The sequence below is a fragment of the Salvelinus sp. IW2-2015 genome, linkage group LG4q.1:29, assembly GCF_002910315.2.
Source record: "Salvelinus sp. IW2-2015 linkage group LG4q.1:29, ASM291031v2, whole genome shotgun sequence".
Classification (NCBI taxonomy): Eukaryota; Metazoa; Chordata; class Actinopteri; order Salmoniformes; family Salmonidae; genus Salvelinus; species Salvelinus sp. IW2-2015.
This window is the reverse complement of record NC_036842.1, coordinates 7,882,275-7,896,370: the sequence shown is the minus strand read 5'-3', so window position 1 is coordinate 7,896,370 and position 14,096 is coordinate 7,882,275. Positions and strand designations below refer to the sequence as shown.

Sequence of the window (14,096 nt, the reverse complement as noted above, 5' to 3'; positions counted from 1 at the left end):
TCAGAGAGCAGTCAGCAATTCGCTGTTTCACACACACTGTGGTCTTTAAGATGCAGACAGCGTGTGTTCCGTCCTATGCTGCTGCTAGTGTGTGTGAGTGTGAGCTGCTGGCTGGCTTAATACTGCAGCGCCACTCCCACAGTGCAGTGTGTGATAGGTGTGTTGTCTGGCCCAGACTGACTCTGCGGGGGACGATTACATAACCACACACACACAAACACACACACACACACACACACACACACACACACACACACACACACACACACACACACACACACACACACAGCACACAGTAAATGTGTATGGGGATAGTAGATCAGTGTTTGTTGCTGCTCTTTGTGTGCTGCAGCAACATCTCTCTGACACAACACTCAGCACGCAAGCGCACACACAAACACACACACACACACACACACACGTAGCAACACACTCAGGTCGTAGAGCAGAGCAGTGGAGACCTCTAGTGGCTTCTAGCACAGCAGTACTATTGTTCTCCTTTTCTCAGTCTATTCTGGTTCCCTCTGCCCTCATTCACTCCAAAATTAGACATAGTAAAGGAATGTCAATAAGTAATTCTCATAATTCACTACATGGCTCATTTTGGTCTGTGTACTGACTGTGTTTGTTTGTCTTCCTCCAGACCCCATTGACATTGTGAAGGACTACATTGCACCCCATGAGTACCTGGTTGAGGAGGACCCTAAGCTGTACTTATCAGAGAAAACCAAGCGAGGACACACTGACTGACGACTGGATCGAACTCATCAACCAGAACCCGACCCAGAACACGGTCATGTGTGCCTACAAGCTCTGCAAGGTGGAGTTCAGATACTGGGGAATGCAGTCCAAGATAGAACGCTTCATTCACGATGTTGGTAGGTAGTGTGTGTTGTGTGTGTGTGTGGTGTGTGTGTGTGTGTGTGTGTGTGTGTGTGTGTGTGTGTGTGTGTGTGTGTGGTGTGTGTGTGTGTGTGTGTGTGTGTGTGCCGCGCACATAGGCGCCTGAGTAATGGCACAAACAGAGCAGCTGTACCCCCACTTTCAAAATAAGGGTGTAAATGTACTTTTTTTTTGCCAGAAAGTTATCACAATCCATTCGGGTAATTTCTCATTTTCAATAATTAGTGATGTTTTGAGCTAGTCTGTATTAAGATAAATGTGTCCATTTTATATGATATAATAATGAACAGATTGCATTTTGCACCCCCTCCCCTGTCGCCCCAAGGTGAATGGTTTTGACCACTCAAAAGTTTGGTTTTGCTCCTGCATGCCACTGTGTTGGTTCAGTGCAGTTAGAAAGCACTAGTTACACCACTGGTGTTTAAAATGAATAGACACCTGCAAAATAACACTGTTTATCTATTTTGCAGTGGTGTAAAGTACTTAAGTAAAAATACTACTTTAGTCGTTTTTGGGGGTATCTGTACTTTACTATTTATATTTTTGACTACTTTTACTTCACTACATTCCGTTACAATATTTTCTATTTTTTACTCCATACATTTTCCTTGACACCCAAAAGTACTCGTTACATTTTGAATTCTTAGCAGGACAGGAAATTTGTCAAATTCACGCACTTATCAACCGAACATCCCTGGTCATCCCTACTGCTTCTGATCTGACAGACTCACTAAACACACATGCTTTGTTTGTAAATTATGTGTGAGTGTTGGAGTGTGGCCCTGGCATTCCTTAAATATTTAAAAATATTTAAAAAATAATTGTGTTAAGTATATTTTAAACTTTAGACTTTTACTTACCATGGTGCAACCAACGTTACCCCATACTCTGCCAGTTCCAGCCAGACTCAGAGCCATGTATTTAGCTTGCTAACGTTAGCTAGCTTAAATACTACCTTACTTGCCATGGCATTGGCTATTAGTTGGCTAGCTAATCAAGCAAACCAGACGACAGGTTTGATATTATGTAGCTAGCTAGCTTTCAATATGACCTGGCCAGCTAAAATGACTGCTAGCTCACGTTAGCTAGCTTGTTTCAACAGTGATTTGCTAGCTAACGTTAGGTAGATAGCATTCGAGGGCTGACTGTTCTCATAAAAGTTTATTGTGTAGTGCAAACATTTATGATGGATCCAGCTATGGTGGAAAAATGCATGGCCGGTAGCTCACGGGCTGTCAATGAGTAGCTCACAAGTATACTGAGAAATAATCAGTAGGCCTATATTACATAATTTAATCTGTGACATTTTTTCTCCGCAAGCTGTTTACAGGCATTTAACATCATTTTTGTTATCTATTTTCCAAACATCAATCGGTTAAATCACGTTGTTAAAATGTTTTCATTCAGTCCATTATTTTTGACAAAAAGAAAAGGAAAACTTAATGTGCAATTTAACAATGATTTTACTTAACCTAACAAGTACAACATTCTAATTATTATTGGCAATATTATTCCTCCCATTTTCCTCATTGTCATGTTATCCTGGCCACATTCTTAACAGTTTGGCCTGTCAATCGATCACTGTGGCTGGGATTGTCAGGGAAGGCGGTGGGATGTTTGTCAGTCATTGCGTTGGTCAAGTTTCAGACCTGGAGAGATGTGTGGCTGGGGAAGGGAGAGAAAATATGAGAAAAAGACGGAGAGTAGGAATGAGAATGAGAGAAAGATGGTGCGGACAGAGAGGGCTGCCTCGCTTCTAGTTCTTAGGAAACTTTGCAGTATTCAGTTTTTTATGTATTTGTCAACAAAACAAAGGAGATGATCTCGAACTTCAGGAAACAGCCGAGGGAGCACCCCCCTATACACATCGACAACACCGCAGTGGAGAAGGTGGAACGTTTCAAGTTCCGCGGTGTACACATCACTGATAAACTGAAATGGTTCCACCCACATAGACAGTGTGGTGAAGAAGGCACAATAACCTCACGAGGCTGAAGAAAGTTGCCTTGTCACCTAAAACCCTCACAAACTTTTACAGATGCACAATTGAGAGAATCCTGTCGGGATGTATCACCGCTTGGTACGGCAACTGCACCGCCCACAACCACAGGGCTCTCCAGAGAGTAGTACGGTCTACCCAACGCATCACCGTGGGCAAACTACCTGCCCTCCAGGACACCTACAGCACCCAATGTTACAGGAAGGCCAAAAAGATCATCAAGGACAACCACCCGAGCCACTGCCTGTTTACCCCGCTATCATCCAGAAGGCAGGGTCAGTACATGTGCATCAAAGCTGGGACCGAGAGACTGATAAACAGCTTCTATCTCAAGGCCATCCGACTGTTAAATAGCCATCACTAGCGCAGAGAGGCTGCTGCCTTTATACACAGACTTGAAATCACTGGCCACTTTCATAAATGGAACACTAGTCACTTTAATAATGTAACTTTAATAACGTTTACATATCTTGCATTACTTATCTCATATATATACTGTATTCTATACTATTCTACTGTACAGTATCTTAGTCTATGCCGCTCTGACATTGCTCGTCCGTATATTTATATATTCTTAATTCTATTCCTTTACTTCGATTTGCGTTGGGTATATGTTGTGAAATTGTTAGAGATTACTTGTTAGATATTACTGCACTGTTGGAGCTAGAAACACAAGCATTTCGCTACACCCGCAATAACATCTGCTAAACACATGTATGTGACCAATAACATTTGATTTGATTTAGTGAATAAGAGAATGAGTAACAGTTGGAGGGAGAGGTATAGAGAACCATGGTGGTAATAAAGGAAGAATGATGAAAAGAAAAACAGGGAGAAGGAGAGAGAGAGAAGATAAGAAAGGCAGCAGGATTAATTTCCTGCCTGTGTTCTTCTGTCAGCTCATCAGTCTGCATCATGACAGTGATTTACTACTGCTTAAGGAGTCAGCGTGCTTCAGTTCGACGTTATGCTGGCGACTAGCCACACCAGCCAAACTCAGCTAGCCGAACCGAAGGAGTGTGCTTGTATTCTCCTTTAAAAGCCATTCGCTTGAAAAATGCAAAAAAAACGTAAATAGTACTATTTGTCCAATTTATAAATGCCGTAGCCAGTATTTCCTCAAAATAGTCAGAATTAATAAGATAACTCAAGAAATCTGTCATTATATATACACTACCGTTCAAAAGTTTGGGGTCATTTTTAAATGTCCATGTTTTTGAAAGAAAAGCTATTTTTTTTTGTCCATTTTAAAATATTATCAAATTGATCAGAGTAGACATTGTTAATGTTGTAAATGACTATTGTAGCTGAACACAGCAGATTTTTTAATAGAATATCTACAGAGGCCCATTATCAGCAACCATCACTCCTGTGTTCCAATGGCACGTTGTCTTAGCTAATCCAAGTTTATAATTTTAAAAGGCTAATTGATCATTAGAAAACCCTTTTGTAATTATGTTAGCACAGCTGAAAACTGTTCTGATTAAAGAAGCAATAAAACTGGCCTTCTTTAGACTAGTTGAGTATCTGGAGCATCAGTGTTTGTGGGTTCAAAATGGCCAGAAACAAAGACCTTTCTTCTGAAACTCGTCAGTCTATTCTTGTTCTGCGAAAAGAAGGCTATTCCATGCGAGAACTTGCCAAGAAAAATGAAGATTTCGTACAACACTGTGTACTACTCCCTTCACAGAACAGCGCAAACTGGCTCTAACCAGAATAGAAAGAGGAGTGGGAGGCCCGGGTGCACAACTGAGCAAGAGGACAAGTACATTAGAGTGTCTAGTTTGAGAAACAGACGCCTCACAAGTCCTCAACTGGATGCTTCATTAAATAGTACCCGCAAAACACCAGTCTCAACGTCAACAGTGAAGAGGCGACTCCAGGATGCTGGCCTTCTAGGCAGAGTTGCAAAGAAAAAGCCATATCTCAGACTGGCCAATAAAAATAAAAGATTAACATGGGCAAAAGAACACAGACACTGGACAGAGGAACTCTGCCTAGAACGCCAGCATCCCGGAGTCTCCTCTTCACTGTTGATGTTGAGACTGATGTTTTGCGGGTTAATTTGATGTTATTTTAATGGACAAGAAGTTTGCTGTCTTTTAAAAACAAGGACATTTCTAAGTGACCCCAAACTTTTGAACAGTAGTGTGTGTATATATATACACTGCTCAAAAAAACAAAGGGAACACTAAAATAACACATCCTAGATCTGAATGAATGAAATATTCTTATTAAATACTTTTTTTCTTTACATAGTTGAATGTGCTGACAACAAAATCACACAAAAATTATCAATGGAAATCAAATTTATCAACCCATTGAGGTCTGGATTTGGAGTCACACTCAAAATTAAAGTGGAAAACCACACTACAGGCTGATCCAACTTTGATGTAATGTCCTTAGAACAAGTCAAAATGAGGCTCAGTAGGGTGTGGCCTCCACGTGCCTGTATGATCTCCCTACAACGCCTGGGCATGCTCCTGATGAGGTGGCGGATGGTCTCCTGAGGGATCTCCTCCCAGACCTGGACTAAAGCATCCGCCAACTCCTGGACAGTCTGTGGTGCAACGTGGCGTTGGTGGATGGAGCGAGACATGATGTCCCAGATGTGCTCAATTGGATTCAGGTCTGGGAACGGGCGGGCCAGTCCATAGCATCAATGCCTTCCTCTTGCAGGAACTGCTGACACACTCCAGCCACATGAGGTCTAGCATTGTTCTGCATTAGGAGGAACCCAGGGCCAACGGCACCAGCATATGGTCTCACAAGGGGTCTGAGGATCTCATCTCGGTACCTAATGGCAGTCAGGCTACCTCTGGCGAGCACATGGAGGAAAAGAAATGCCACCCCACACCATGACTGACCCACCGCCAAACCGGTCATGCTGGAGGATGTTGCAGGCAGCAGAACGTTCTCCACGCGCGTCTCCAGACTCTGTCACGTCTGTCACATGTGCGTGTGAACCTGCTTTCATCTGTGAGAGCACAGGGCGCCAGTGGCGAATTTGCCAATCTTGGTGTTCTCTGGCAAATGCCAAACGTCCTGCACGGTGTTGGGCTGTAAGCACAACCCCCACCTGTGGACGTCGGGCCCTATACCACCCTCATGGAGTCTGTTTCTGACCGTTTGAGCAGACACATGCACATTTGTGGCCTGCTGGAGGTCATTTTGCAGGCTCTGGCAGTGCTCCTCCTTGCACAAAGGCGGAGGTAGGGGTCCTGCTGCTGGGTTGTTGCCCTCCTACGGCCTCCTCCACGTCTCCTGATGTACTGGCCTGTCTCCTGGTAGCGCCTCATGCTCTGGACACTCACGCTGACAGACACAGCAAACTTCTTGCCACAGCTCGCATTGATGTGCCATCCTGGATGAGCTGCACTACCTGAGCCACTTGTGTGGGTTGTAGACTCCTCTCATGCTACCACTAGAGTGAAAGCACCGCCAGCATTCAAAAGTGACCAAAACATCAGCCAGGAAGCATAGGAACTGAGAAGTGTGCGTTGGTCACCACCTGCAGAACCACTCCTTTATTGGGGGTTGTCTTGCTAATTGCCTATAATTTCCACCTTTTGTCTATTCCATTTGCACAACAGCATGTGAAATTTATTGTCAATCAGTGTTGCTTCCTAAGTGGACAGTTTGATTTCACAGAAGTGTGATTGACTTTGAGTTACATTGTGTTGTTTAAGTGTTCCCTTTATTTTTTTGAGCAGTGTATATAAAAAAATGAAATCACATTTACATAAGTATTCAGACCCTTTACTCAGTACTTTGTTGAAACACCTTTGGCAGTGATTTCAGCCTTGAGTCTTGGGTATGACGCTACAAGCTTGGCACACCTGCATTTGGGGAGTTTCTCCCATTTATCTCTGCAGATCCTCTCAAACTCTGTCAGGTTGGATGGGTAGCATTGCTGCACAGCTGTTTTCAGGTCTCTCCAGAGATGTTCGATTGGGTTCAAGTCCGGGCTCTGGCTGGGCCACTCAAGGACATTCAGAGATTATTTTTTGCACTATTGGTTAGAGTAAGCATTACATTTCACTGTAAGGTCTACACCTGTTGTATTCAACGCATGTGACAAATAAACTTTGATTTGTCTTGGCTGTATGCTTAGGGTTGTTGTCCTGTTGGAAGGTGAACCTTCACCCCAGTCTGAGGTCCTGATCACTCTGGAGCAGGATTTTATCATGGATCTCTCTGTACTTTGCTCCGTTCATCTTTCCCTCGATCCTGACTAGTCTCCCAGTCCCTGCCACTGAAAAACATCCCCACAGCATGGCAAACTCCAAGCGTGCTGTCATGTACCTTTTACTGAGGAGTGGATTCCGTCTGACCACTCTACCATAAAGGCCTGATTGGTGGAGTGCTGCAGAGATGGTTGTCCTTCTGGAAGGTTCTGCCATCTCCACAGAGGAACTCTGGAGCTCTGTCCAAGTGACCATCGGGTTCTTGGTCACCTCCCTGAACAAGGCCCTTCTCCCCCGATAACCCATCCGTAACCGCCCGACTATATGTGATAAAATGAAAATCTGAGGCCAGCATCAAACCTAACCCGCAAATATAGAAAATGTGCTGTACAGTTCCGTTTTTTCCCCACCCTTCAACGTTTATTGAACAATTTACGTTTTTCTTCCACATTTATTCAAATCGAATCATATTGTATTTATCACATGCATCGAATACAACAGGTGTAGACTGGTCCGTGAAATGCTTACTTACGAGCCCTTCCTCAACAATGCAGAGTTAAAAAGTAAATGGTAACACGAAGTAACAATATTGAGACCATATATTAGGAGTACCGGTACTGAGTAATTGTGCAGGGGTACGAGGTAGTTGAGGAAATTGAGGTAAAATGTACATGTAGGTAGAGGTAAAAGGGACTAGGCGATAATAAGCAGAGTAACAGCAGCGTGTGTGAAGAGTGTTAAAGTGTGTCTATGTGTGTGTGGCGTCAATATGCATGTGTTTGGTGTGTGTTAGCGTATGTAGTGTTTGTGTGTGTTGGAGTGTCAGTGTAGTATGTGTGAGGTTGTGGGTAGAGTCCAGTGAGTGTGCATAGAGCTGGTGCTAGAGAGTCAGTGCAAATAAAAAGGGTGTCAATGCAAATATTCAGGGTAGCCATTTGATTAACTGTTCAGCAGTCTTATGGCTTGGGGGTAGAAGCTGTTCAGGAGCCTTTTGGTCCCAGACTTGGTGCTCCGGAACCACTTGCCGTATGGCAGCAGAGACTTGGGTGGCTGGAGTCTTTGATAATTTTTAGGGCCTTCCGCTGACACCACCTGGTATAGAGGTCCTGGATGGCAGGGAGATCGGCCCCAGTGATGGACTGGGCCGTACGCATTACTGTCTGTAGCCAAGCAGTTGTGATACCAAGCGGTGATGCCAACAGATGCTCTCAGTGGTGCAACTGTATAACTTTTTGAGAATCTTTTCAGATCTTTTCAGCCTCTTGAAGCGTTGTCGTGCCATCTTCACTACTGTGTTGGTGTGCTTGGGCCATGATGGGTCCCTAATGACGTGGACACCGAGGAATTTGAAGCTATCTACCCGCTCCACTACAGCCCCGTCAATGTGAATGGGGACGTGCTCGGCCCTCCGTTTCCTGTAGTCCACGAATCAGCTCCGTCTTACCTCATTTGAAAATTTAGGCCTATTGAACAGGAGCCTAATGTTTTTCTGAAACAACACATTTCAAACAATAGACAAAGTCAAACAATAAATCACACCTTCCGCATGCTTTTATGAAAAGGCCTACGCACTAATGCCCGATTTTAAAAATAATGAAAGAAAAAACTCAATGTAGCCTATAAATATGAATTGCACAGTAATTATTATAGATTTTTTGGTATGCGTTTTTTTCTCTTTATTCACCACCCACCCGCTGTTCATCCACATAATATTTAATGAACCTAAACCTGCCCACTCCATGGATATAACCGCAGGTACTGCAGGTTATGAGCCAATCCGCGCATCACTAACACACACTGACCTACTGCTGTTTGTTCATATACACTCTCTTCATTTTTACACACAGCTCATTTAATCCTCTCGTGTTATGGCTGAGTTGAATGTTGAATCACCTGCTAGGTGTGTGTGTGTGTGCGTGCGTTGTAACTGTGTTTCTAGTATGTGTGTGTGACTGCTCTGTGTTGTTGCTGCTGTGTGGTGCTTTGTTCAGTACATTATGACTGACAGGTTCATTMGTTTATTTCTAATGAATGTATGCACGATTGATGGGTATTGAGAGAAAGGAAAATAATTATACTGATTGGAATTGAGAGCGAGAACGCTGTGATAATGTTATTAATCTCCTGCTCTTCCCTCTCCCCTCCTTCTCCTCCCCAGGCCTGCGTAAGGTGATGGTGCGTGCCCACCGGCAGGCGTGGTGCTGGCAAGATGAGTGGTACGGTCTGACCATAGAGGACATCAGACAGCTGGAGCTGGAGACCCAGCTAGCCCTGGCCAGGACGATGGCCCAGTACAGTCTCAGTGACACCGAGGAGGGGGCGGAAGTGACCAACGGGACCCCTGCCACCGCCGACCAGGACCAGGAGGGAGTGAAGGCCCTGGGGGAGGGGGGGGAGGTGGAGGGAGGACGGACAGGGCTGGGAGATGCGTTACAGACGCGTGGAGAGCTCACCAAGCAGTGGTCAACTTCGTCCAAGTCGTCTAATAGATCCTCGAAGAGAGGAGGTGAGTGGGGCGATGCATTTCTCTGTTCAATAATTACCAAGTCTCAAATCAACCCAGAGCATGAGAAAATAGTGCCCTTACACTATTTCCTTTTTCCTGTCCACACAGGAAGCCCCGTCCACCAGAACATCTCAGAGTGGCGGATGCAGAGTATCGCTCGTGACTCCGAGGACAGCACGGACGACGAGTTCTTTGACGCTCACGGTTTGCTATGACATTTTATTTCCAGACCGCTATTACAGTTACTTCATCAGCTGTTACTTACTGGGGTTCTATGACTGTTATTACATGTTATTACAACATCAACTGTTACTGATGTCTGTCTCCTCAGAGGACTTCTCTGGGGATGAGGAGATGCTGTTACATGCCAAGGAGATGACCAAGTGGAGTTCCAACGACCTAATGGACAAGATGGACACTACAGAGATGGACGAGGGCCAGGGTAGGACAACACACACACACCTAATTAAGGCATATATATATGTAGTAATGTATGCGTGTAAGTCTGTAATGTCTATGTTAATATTTTTAAATGTATGTCAATTGTAAAGTATTTTTGTCTATAATATATTTTTTGTTATGTGTCGGACCCCAGGAAGACTAGCTGTCGCCTTTGGCATCGGCTAATGGGGATCCCAGTAAAATCTAATTCAAAACACATACTGTACACACACACAAGCTCCGTTCGTCATTAAGATTTCAGATCTTCATCAGATCTGATGAAGATCAGATCTTCTTTTTCAGATCTTCATTCATTCGTCTTATATCAGGAAGTTAATTTGTTTAATGAAAAATAATTGTGTGTGTGTGTGTGTGTGTTTACAGAGAGCCTGTATCAGTCGGGTGAAGAGTATGCCGCGACCAGTAGTGACGAGAGACTTCTTGAGGTATGCTTCCAACACCTCATCTAGACCCCAGGAAACAACATGAGTTCTCACTGAGGATTACTAACTATAGCTTCATCATTTCTTAACAACATTTCTTACAATATAACAATATATTAACAGCAATGTTTGCAGTCAACCGGTACTGTAACAGTTGGCTTATTGAAGTTGTGTGTCCGTTTGAGAATGCTTTGATCCCATCTGGTCCTAACGACAGCCAGATGGGGAGGGAGAACATCACAGAGTAACGTCTATCGGGGATAGTAGATCACGCGTAAATACTATATCAGTGTTTGTTGTTGCTCTTTGTGTGCAGCAGCACGTCTCTCTGACACACACACACACACACACAGGCAGCATCTCAGTGTGTTATCCTCTCTGTGCCCAGCGTCACGTCTCTAGTAAACGACGTCGCTCCACTGTCAGGTCCCGCAGACGACCAGCTGTAAGTCTGACCCCCTAGCCCCAGCCCCACAGTGCACTGTGGTTCCGAGGTGGTGTTGTAGCCTTTAGTAGGGTGTTGTGTTACTGTAGGTTGTGAAAAGATGTTTCAGTTCTGATAGAACTCCAATTGGAATTGTCTCTTTTTCTATTCTACTTAATTTCCATGATTTCACCCCTTCACAGCCACTGTGTATTGGTAACTAATCAACGTCTGCCCTCTCTGCTCCTCCTTCTCCCGTAGGATGGGTCGTCTCAGCAGTGTCTGGCGCCCTCAAAGATCCACGTTCTCCTCCTGGTGCTTCACGGGGGTAACATCCTAGACACTGGAGCAGGTATGCAATATCCCAACACAAACTGTTACAGTAAACACTTACAGTCATCTCACTTTGTTTGTTCTTGGAAAGACAATGTAACAATATTGTATGACTATTTACTCATAATTACTCCCAGGTGAGCCAAATAGTAAGCAGGCGGACGTCAACACTCTGACCGGAGCGTTTGAGACAGTGATGAGGGTCCATTACCCAGCAGCCCTAGGACGCATCGCCATCCGCATGGTTCCTTGCCCCGCGGTTTGTGCCGACGCCTTTTCCCTGGTGTCCAAGTGAGTACACACACATGCACACGCACACGCACGCATGCACACATACACATACACACACACATACTCTAACCTTCTATCTCTCCTGACCAGTCTCAGTCCTTATAGTTATGACGAGGGCTGCCTCTCCAACAGTCAGGACCACATCCCTCTAGCTGCACTGCCTCTATTGGCCACCTCCGCTCCCCAGTACCAGGATGCCGTGGCTACCGTCATCCAACGAGCCAATCAGGTGCATGGGGACTTCTTAAGGTCCTTGGAAGGGACATCCTTCTCCGGACAGGTCAGTGCAGAGGACAGGAGTCAAAGTTTCGAGGTTCCGGATGTTTCTGACAGCTATTGCTGATTATTTTCTATATGTTGAACTTAAAGGCGTTCTCTCCTCCTGTAGGTGTGTGTGATCGGGGACTGTGTAGGTGGTATCCTAGGGTTTGATGCTCTGTGCAGCAGTAACGTCACCGTCTCAGAGAGCCAGAGCAGCAGCAGACGAGGCAGCACTGTCAGTGTACAGGTACCTTCCTCTAGTCCTTTAAATTGCACCCGAATTCCCTCCTTTATCTGTGCTGTAAATTGGGCTGCTACTAACTATCTTTRCCCCCCYCCCCCCCCTGTCTCTCTCCTGCCCCCGCCTTGCCCTCCATCTCTCCAGGACACAGACCTCCTCTCCCCAGGCATCGTAATAAACAGTGTCTCTCCGTCCTCTCCGTCTTCTCCGTCTCTGGAGGGCAGTCGCCATCTTAGTCGCAGTAACATCGACATCCCTCGCAGCTTAGGGCCCGACGACCCCAAGACAATGCTGCCACGCAAACGCAGTGACTCCTCCACCTACGAACTAGACACCATCAAACAGCACCAGGCCTTCCTGTCCAGGTTAGACACAGACAGACAGACAGACGGACGGACGGACGGACGGACGGACGGACGACAATGACCGTCATTGTTATCAAATGTTCACTTTGCCCATGTAACTTTTTTTTATTGTTTACACCCGTCGGCTGACTCTTCCCCCTCTCTTTTGTCACCCCCCTTCCTTCCCTCTCTCTCCCTCCCTCTCCCTCGGTTTCTCCAGTCTCCACAGCAGTGTGTTGAGAACAGACCCGGGTTCGAGGCGCTCCAGCAGCAGTACCATGCTAGAGGGAGGGGGGGCGCTCGGGAGGCTGGACTTCGAGGTGGCAGACTTCTTCCTCTTTGGTTCTCCTCTGGGGCTGGTGCTGGCGCTGAGGAAGACTGTTGTGCCGTCTATAGATGGTGAGGAACACCTTCATCAGAGATTGATATCAGTAGCCAGTAGACTATACCAAACTATATACTGTAGACTATAGGCTATATTCCGACTGCAGCCAACAGTCTTTGCCATGCATGGAGTTGGCCTTTTAAGGAGTTGGCTAAAGCAGAAATAGACTATAAGCAAAGTTGACACTTTTCAGAATTGTATTTACTGTATGTGTACAGAAAGTCTCACATTTAGTGAGAAGCTGTAAACTAAGCTAATCGGCGTCTGTGCGGTGAGTGTCTTTTCCTGCAGCTGTGGGGGTCAGGCTCTGACACGACATCCCTTAGTGAGTTAACATCATAGTTCAGAGGTTAGAAGTCATGTTTTAGATCTCTGACGCCAGAGAAGTCCATTGGCTGTGACATTCAAGGGATGACATTCGAGACACATGTTCCAAAGTAAACTAAGAACTAAGATGATGAGACAGGAGATAAATAGGAGGTTTAGAAAAAAGAGCTGAGAGGCAGCAGAGGAAACCGAGGGGGTTGTGACATGGAGTCTTCAGGGGTTCCATGGAGCTCTAGAGAGTTCCAGAGACGTGTTCGTCAGCAGTTGCCTGTGTCACTTCTGGACCCTCGAGACCAGAATCTTTGATGGAAGTTGTTCATAGTATCCTCCATAGTTTGGTCCAATGGTTTTCAATATGTGAGCTTTGGAAGGGACTCCGATAGCTGTTCCTATATGTAAATAACCGTGTTCTCTTTTCATCTCTTGTCCTCTTTCTCTGTCTCTCTCTCTCTCCAGTCTCAGCGTTGCGTCCAGCTTGTCAGCAGGTGTATAACCTGTTTCATCCTGCGGACCCCTCTGCCTCCCGCCTGGAGCCCCTCCTAGAGAAGAGGTTTCACCAGCTGCCCCCCTTCTGTGTCCCCCGTTACCAACGCTTCCCTCTGGGGGACGGACACTCGGCTCTGCTGGGTGAGGCTAGATACACATGCACGCCCACAAACTATTCCTTTATGTCTCTGGGATATCTCTCCTCCAAAAGGAAGCACTTAATTCGCTGTGTGCTTTGTCCACATGTCCATCGGCTCTCATAGTGCGATACCTGTGCAGGTATTATCAGGTATAATGTACTATGGGGTTACGTCTGTCCGTCTTAGCAGTTATAACGTGCTGTACTGTTGTATGTCAGTTAGTCCATGTCTGTTCTGTAGTTACGTCCGTTTATTTCTGCCTCTCTGTCTCCCCCCGTGTCTCTCCTGCCTCCTCCCTTCCTATCTCTCTCCCCCACATGTTCCTCCCCCCTCTCCACATCTCTCCGTCTTCGCCCTCCCCACCTCTCTTTCCCCCCCCCTTCCC

The 14,096-nt window shown here is 45.6% G+C and overlaps 1 protein-coding gene across 1 annotated transcript in view; it reads left to right on the top strand.

Moving 5' to 3' along the window:
- The window catches only part of LOC111961348 (membrane-associated phosphatidylinositol transfer protein 2-like), a 40,529-nt gene that overhangs the window by 12,497 nt on the left and 13,936 nt on the right, over positions 1-14,096 (top strand). The window contains 12 exon segments of the mRNA XM_070440944.1: positions 644-738; positions 740-878; positions 9,248-9,595; positions 9,704-9,799; positions 9,927-10,037; positions 10,421-10,482; positions 11,165-11,255; positions 11,374-11,527; positions 11,618-11,807; positions 11,916-12,035; positions 12,174-12,394; positions 12,594-12,772. Of these exon segments, the coding sequence (XP_070297045.1) occupies positions 644-738; positions 740-878; positions 9,248-9,595; positions 9,704-9,799; positions 9,927-10,037; positions 10,421-10,482; positions 11,165-11,255; positions 11,374-11,527; positions 11,618-11,807; positions 11,916-12,035; positions 12,174-12,394; positions 12,594-12,772 (1,806 nt within the window).